The 7,286-nt window shown below is 72.9% G+C and overlaps 1 protein-coding gene across 1 annotated transcript; it reads right to left on the bottom strand.

Moving 5' to 3' along the window:
- Positions 1 to 645: 645 nt before the first annotated feature.
- Positions 646 to 2,157, bottom strand: LOC119973321 (basic proline-rich protein-like; the record flags this gene model as incomplete). Its single annotated transcript, XM_038811196.1, has 1 exon — positions 646 to 2,157. A coding segment is annotated over one exon (1,512 nt), but the record flags the coding sequence as incomplete, so codon positions are not given.
- Between the last annotated feature and the right edge of the window lie 5,129 nt (positions 2,158 to 7,286).

Genomic DNA, 7,286 nt, shown 5'->3' with positions numbered 1-7,286 from the left:
GTGAGGGGATGATGAGGGGATGATGAGGGGATGGTGAGGGAATGATGAGGGGATGGTGAGGGGTTGGTGAGGGGGTGGAGGGGATGGTGAGGGGGTGGTGAGGGGTTGGTGTGGGGGTGGTGAGGGGATGATGAGGGGATGATGAGGGGATGGTGAGGGGTGGTGTGGGGGTGGGGGGGATGGTGAGGGGGTGGTGAGGGGGTGGTGTGGGTGTGGTGTGGGGGTGGCGGGTGTGGTGGGGGGGGGTGGTGGTGGGGTGGGGTTGGTGAGGGGGTGGGGGGGGGGTGGGGGGGTGGGTGGGTGTGGGGGGGGGTGTGGGGGTGGGGGTGGGGTGGTGGGGGGGGGTGGGGGGTGGTGGGGGTGTGGGGTGGGTGGGGTGGTGTGGGGGGTGTGGGGGTGGTGTGGGGTGGAGGGATGGGTGAGGGGTGGTGTGGGGGTGGCGAGGGTTGGTGGGGGGGTGGTGAGGGTGGTGTGCTGGTGGTGAGGGTGGTGGAGGTGTTGAGGGGGTGGTGTTGTGTGGTGAAGGGTGGTGAGGGGATGGTGAGGGGTGGTGGGGTGTGGGGGGGTGGGGGGGTGGGGGGGAGGGTGGGGATGGCGAGGGGGGGGGGTGGAGTGGGGGTGAGGGGGTGGTAGGGGTGTGGGGGGTGGGGGGGGGGGGGGGGGGGGGGGGGGGGGTGGGGGGGGGGGGGGGGGGGGGGGGGGGGGGGGGGGGGGGGGGGGGGGGGGGGGGGGGGGGGGGGGGGGGGGGGGGGGGGGGGGGGGGGGGGGGGGGGGGGGGGGGGGGGGGGGGGGGGGGGGGGGGGGGGTGGGGGGGGGGGGGGGGGGTGGGGGGGGGGGGGGGGGGGGGGGGGGGGGGGGGGGGGGGGGGGGGGGGGGGGGGGGGGGGGGGGGGGGGGGGGGGGGGGGGGGGGGGGGGGGGGGGGGGGGGGGGGGGGGGGGGGGGGGGGGGGGGGGGGGGGGGGGGGGGGGGGGGGGGGGGGGGGGGGGGGGGGGGGGGGGGGGGGGGGGGGGGGGGGGGGGGGGGGGGGGGGGGGGGGGGGGGGGGGGGGGGGGGGGGGGGGGGGGGGGGGGGGGGGGGGGGGGGGGGGGGGGGGGGGGGGGGGGGGGGGGGGGGGGGGGGGGGGGGGGGGGGGGGGGGGGGGGGGGGGGGGGGGGGGGGGGGGGGGGGGGGGGGGGGGGGGGGGGGGGGGGGGGGGGGGGGGGGGGGGGGGGGGGGGGTGGGGGGGGGGGGGGGGGGGGGGGGGGGGGGGGGGGGGGGGGGGGGGGGGGGGGGGGGGGGGGGGGGGGGGGGGGGGGGGGGGGGGGGGGGGGGGGGGGGGGGGGGGGGGGGGGGGGGGGGGGGGGGGGGGGGGGGGGGGGGGGGGGGGGGGGGGGGGGGGGGGGGGGGGGGGGGGGGGGGGGGGGGGGGGGGGGGGGGGGGGGGGGGGGGGGGGGGGGGGGGGGGGGGGGGGGGGGGGGGGGGGGGGGGGGGGGGGGGGGGGGGGGGGGGGGGGGGGGGGGGGGGGGGGGGGGGGGGGGGGGGGGGGGGGGGGGTGGGGGGGGGGGGGGGGGGGGGGGGGGGGGGGGGGGGGGGGGGGGGGGGGGGGGGGGGGGGGGGGGGGGGGGGGGGGGGGGGGGGGGGGGGGGGGGGGGGGGGGGGGGGGGGGGGGGGGGGGGGGGGGGGGGGGGGGGGGGGGGGGGGGGGGGGGGGGGGGGGGGGGGGGGGGGGGGGGGGGGGGGGGGGGGGGGGGGGGGGGGGGGGGGGGGGGGGGGGGGGGGGGGGGGGGGGGGGGGGGGGGGGGGGGGGGGGGGGGGGGGGGGGGGGGGGGGGGGGGGGGGGGGGGGGGGGGGGGGGGGGGGGGGGGGGGGGGGGGGGGGGGGGGGGGGGGGGGGGGGGGGGGGGGGGGGGGGGGGGGGGGGGGGGGGGGGGGGGGGGGGGGGGGGGGGGGGGGGGGGGGGGGGGGGGGGGGGGGGGGGGGGGGGGGGGGGGGGGGGGGGGGGGGGGGGGGGGGGGGGGGGGGGGGGGGGGGGGGGGGGGGGGGGGGGGGGGGGGGGGGGGGGGGGGGGGGGGGGGGGGGGGGGGGGGGGGGGGGGGGGGGGGGGGGGGGGGGGGGGGGGGGGGGGGGGGGGGGGGGGGGGGGGGGGGGGGGGGGGGGGGGGGGGGGGGGGGGGGGGGGGGGGGGGGGGGTGGGGGGGGGGGGGGGGGGGGGGGGGGGGGGGGGGGGGGGGGGGGGGGGGGGGGGGGGGGGGGGGGGGGGGGGGGGGGGGGGGGGGGGGGGGGGGGGGGGGGGGGGGGGGGGGGGGGGGGGGGGGGGGGGGGTGGGGGGGGGGGGGGGGGGGGGGGGGGGGGGGGGGGGGGGGGGGGGGGGGGGGGGGGGGGGGGGGGGGGGGGGGGTGGGGGGGGGGGGGGGGGGGGGGGGGGGGGGGGGGGGGGGGGGGGGTGGGGGGGGGGGGGGGGGGGGGGGGGGGGGGGGGGGGGGGGGGTGGGGGGGGGGGGGGGGGGGGGGGGGGGGGGGGTGGGGGGGGGGGGGGGGGGGGGGGGGGGGGGGGGGGGGGGGGGGTGGGGGGTTGGTGTGGGGGTGGGTGTGGGTGTGGTGGTGGTGAGGGGCTGATGGGTTGGTGAGGGGGTGGTGAGGGGATGAGAGGGGATGGCGAGGGGTGATGTGGGGGGGAGGGGGGTGTGGTGAGGGGGTGGTGTTGGGCGGTGGCGAGGGGGTGGTGAGGGGATGGGGAGGGTGTGGTGTGGGGTGGAGGGGGTGGTGAGGGGGTATGTGTGAGGGTGGTGTGGGGGTGGCGAGGGGGTGGTGTGGGGGTGGTGAGGGGGTGGTGTGGGGGGTGGGTGTCGGGGTGGTGAGGGGGTGGTGTGGGGTGGGTGAGGGGGTGGTGTGGGGTGGGTGTGGGGGTGGTGAGGGGGTGAAGTGGTGGCGAGGGTGTGGTGTGTGGGTGGTGAGGGGGTGGTGAGAGGGTGGTGTGGGGGTGGCGTGGGGGTGGTGAGGGGGTGGAGGGGATGGTGAGGGGGTGGTGAGGGGGTGCTGAGTGGCTGGAGTGGGGGTGGGTGGGGGTGGTGAGGGGTGGTATGGGGTGGGGTGTGGGTGGTGAGAGGGTGGGGTGGGGGTGGTGTAGGGTGGGGTGGGGTGGTGATGGGGTGGTGAGGGGGTGGTGTGGGGATGGTGAGGGGGTGGTGTGGGAGTGGTGAGGGGGTGGTGAGGAGGTGGTGTGGGGGTGGTGAGGGGTTGGTGTGGGGTGGTGAGGAGGTGGTGAGGGGGTGGTGTGGGGGTGGTGTGGGGGTGGTGAGGAAGTGGTGAAGGGGTGGTGTGGGGGTGGTGAGGGGGTGGTGAGGGGGTTGTGTGGGGGTGGTGTGGGCGTGGTGAGGGGGTGGTGAGGGGGTGGTGTGGGGGTGGTGAGGGGGTGGTATGGGGTGGTGTGTGGGTAGTGAGGGGGTGGGGTGGGGGTGGTGTAGGGGTGGTGAGGGGGTGGGGTGGGGTGGTGAGTATACTCAAAGACGAAGGACATGTACAATCGAGGCTTTATTGCTGTGCGATGCTATTCCTCCATCTGCAACTGTAGACTAGGGTCTGAGAGACTCACACGCATATTTATACACAAGCTCCCTGTGGGCGGAGCTAGCCAGCAGGGGCTTACCGGAGGAACCTGTATTACAGGTACAGGCATACACCCCCCTACTGCAAGTACACATCACTACAGTGGTTATATCACCACAGTGTTGGGGTGGTGTGGGGGTAGTGTGGGTGTGGTGGCGTGGTGAGGGGGTGGTGAGGGGGTGGTGTGGTGAGGGGGTGGCGAGGGGGTGGTGAGAGGGTGGTGTGGGGTGGTGTGGGGGTGGTGAGGGGGTGGTGAGGGGGTGGTGAGGGGGTGGTGCGGGGTCATAAGGGGGTGGTGAGGGGGTGGTGAGGGGGTGGTGCAGGGGTGGTGAGGGGGTGGTGTTGGGGGTGGAGTGGGGGTGGTGAGGGGGTGGTGAGGGGGTGGTGAGGGGGTGCTGAGTGGCTGGAGTAGGGGGTGGTGTGGGGTCGTGATGGGGTGGTGAGGGGATGGTGTGGGGGTGGTGAGGGGATGGTGTGGGGGTGGTGAGGGGCTGGTGTGGAAGTGGTGAGGGGGTGGTGTGGGGGCGGTGTGGGGGCGTGAGGGGGTAGTGAGGGGGTGGTGTGGGCGTGGTGAGGGGGTGGTGAGGGGGTGGTGTGGGGGTGGTGAGGGGGGTGGTTATGGGGTGGTGCGGGGTAGTGAGGGGGTGGGGTGGGGGTGGTGTAGGGGTGGTGAGGGGGTGGGGGTGGGGTGGTGAGTATACTCAAAGACGAAGGACATGGTACAATCGAGGCTTTATTGCTGTGCGATGCTATTCCTCATCTGCAACTGTAGACTAGGGTCTGAGAGGACTCCCTGTGGGCGGAGCTAGCCGGCAGGGGCTTGCCGGAGGAACCTGTATTACAGGTACAGGATACACCCCCCTACTGCAAGTACCATCACTACAGTGGTTATATCACACCAGTGTTGGGGTGGTGTGGGGGTGGTGTGGGGGGTAGTGTGGGTGTGGTGTAGGGTGGCGTGGTGAGGGGGTGGTGAGGGGTGGTGTGGTGAGGGGTTGGGAGGGTGGTGGTGAGAGGGTGGTGAGGGGGTGGTGTGGGAGTGGTGAGGGGGTGGTGTGGGAGTGGTGAGGGGGTGGTGTGGGGTGGTGAGAGGGTGGTGAGGGGGTGGTGTGGGGATGGTGTGGGGGAGGTGAGGGGGTTGTGTGGGGGTGGTAGTGGGGTGGTGAGGGGGGTGGTGAGGGGTTGGTGTTGTGAGGGGGTGGTGAGGGGGGTGGTGAGGGGGTGGTGTGTGGGTGGTGAGGGGGTGGTGTTGGGTCGTGAGAGGGTGGTGAGGGGGTGGTGCGGGGTCGTGAGGGGGTGGTGAGGGGATGGTGTGGGTGTGGTGAGGGGGTGGTGTGGGTGTGGTGAGGGGGTGGTGTGGGGTGGGTGTGGGGGTGGTATGTGGATGGTGTGGGGGTGGTGAGGGGGTGGTGTGGGGGAGGTGTGGGGGTGGTGAGAGGGTGGTGAGGGGGTGGGTGGGGGTGGTGTGGGGGAGGTGTGGGGTGGTGTGGGGGTGGTAAGGGGGTGGTAAGGGATGGTGTGGGGGTGGTGTGGGGGTGGTGTGGGGGTGGTGAGGGGTGGTGTGGGGGTGGTGAGGGGGTGGTGTGGGGGTGGTGTGGGGGGTGGTGAGGGGGTGGGTGTGGGGGTGGTGTGGGGGGGGGAGGGAGTGGTGTGGGGGTGGTGTGGGGGTGGTGTGGGGGTGGTTTGGGGGTGGTGAGGGGGTGGTGGGGGTGGTGTGGGGCTGGTGAGGGGGTGGTGAGGGGGTGGTGTGGGGGTGGTGAGGGGGTGGTGAGGGGGTGGTGGGGGGGTGGTGAGGGGGGGTGTGGGGGTGGTGTGGGGGTGGTGAGGGGGTGGTGTGGGTGGGGTAGGGGTGGTGAGGGAGTGGTGAGGGGGTGGTGTGGGGGTGGTGGGGGGGTGGTGAGGGGGTGGTGTGGGGGTGGTGAGGGGGTGGTGTGGGGGTGGTGTGGGGGTGGTGAGGGGGTGGTGTGGGGGTGGTGTAGGGGTGGTGTGGGAGTGGTGTGGGGGTGGTGTGGGGGTGGGTGGGGGTGGTATGGGGTGGTGTGAGGTTGGTATGGGGATGGTGTGGGGGTGGTGAGGGGGTGGTGTGGGCGTGGTGTGGGGGTGGTGTGGGGGTGGTGTGGGGTGGTGAGGTGTGGTGTGGGGGTGGTGAGGGTGTGGTGTGGGGTGGTGAGGGGGTGGTGTGGGGTGGTGTGGGGGTGGTGTGGTGTGGTGTGGGGGTGGTGAGGGGTGGTGTGGGGGTGATGAGGTTGTGGTGAGGGGTTGGTGAGGGGTGGTTTGGGGGTGGTGAGGGGGTGGTGAGGGGTGTTGAGTGGGGTGGTGAGTGGGTCGTGGGGGTGGGAGTCGGTCGTGTGGGGGTGGTGTGGGGGTGTTGAGGGGGTGGTGAGGGTGTGGTGTGGGGGTGGTGTTAGAGTGTTGAGGGGGTGGTGGGGGTGGTGTGGTGGTGGTGAGGGGTGGTGAGGGTGGTGGGGTGGTGTGGGGTGTGTGCGGTGTGTTGAGGGGTGGTGAGGTTGTGGTGTGGGGGTGGTGTTGGAGTGTTGAGGGGGTGGTGTGGGGGTGGTGTGGTGGTGGTGAGGGGTGGTGAGGGGGTGGTGAGGGGGTGGTGTGGGGTGGTGTGGGGGTGGAGGGGTTCATGAGGCGACTTCTCTCTTTCTGGTGCTCAAACGTAATTGTTGGGCTTCCCTAGCTGCTAAATTAATAGAGATCGCGACTTCTAAAGCCTTCTTTAGGTTTAAGTTGCTTTCTGCTGACAGCCTTTTTTTTGGATAGCTTCACTTCTTAACCCACAGACTAGTCCGTGGGCAGCACGGCTAGCCTTGTGGATAGCAGAACTGCTTCACCAGCTCCAGGGTCCCAGGTTCGATTCCGGCTTGGGTCACTGTCTGTGCAGTGTCTGCATATTCTCCCTGTGTGTGTGTGGGTTTCCTCCGGGTGCTCCGGTTTCCTCCCACAGTCCAAAGATGTGCAGATTAGATGGATTGGCCATGATAAATTGCTCTTACTGTCCAAAATTGCCCTTCGTGTTGGGTGGGGTTGCTGGGTTATGGGGATTGGGTGGAGGTGTTGACCTTGGGTAGGGTGCTCTTTCCAAGTGCCGGTGCAGACTCGATGGGCCGAATGGCCTCCTTCTGCCCTGTAAATTCTATGAAAATAATGGTGTTGTTCAAGACATAGTATTCAGATAATTTATTCCAAGTAGCTAAGAAATATGTGACCGATTCACCTTTCTTATTGGTTACGTTTTTGGAATCGAATCACTCGGTGATAACCAAAGCTTTAGGGGAAAAATGGAGCTTTAATATCACAACAATTTTGTCATAGGTTTTGGAGCTGGTTTTTCTGGCTGCACCAGACTTCGCAGGAGGTTGAATGTCCGCTCCACCCTCTCCCCCTCCCATTGTACTCAGGAAAGATGGGACTACACTGTCTGCTGTAAATATATTCGCTTAGACAAAATAATCAAATCTTTCAGTATATGAGCTCCACCGCTTGGTTCTCATGATGTGGTCCCATGGCAGAAAATATTCCCAACATTTCTATTATGGAAAGGGCTTGAATAAGCACTACCTCAAAGAGTTTACAGTGCAGAAGGAGGCCATTCGGCCCATCAAGTCTGCACCGGCTCTTGGAAAGAGCACCCTACCCAAGGTCAATACCTCACCTATCGCCATAACCCAGTAACCCCACCCAACACTAAGGCAATTTGGA

The sequence above is a fragment of the Scyliorhinus canicula genome, chromosome 1 (genome assembly GCF_902713615.1).
Source record: "Scyliorhinus canicula chromosome 1, sScyCan1.1, whole genome shotgun sequence".
NCBI classification, from domain to species: Eukaryota; Metazoa; Chordata; class Chondrichthyes; order Carcharhiniformes; family Scyliorhinidae; genus Scyliorhinus; species Scyliorhinus canicula.
This window is presented reverse-complemented; position numbering and strand designations above follow the sequence as displayed.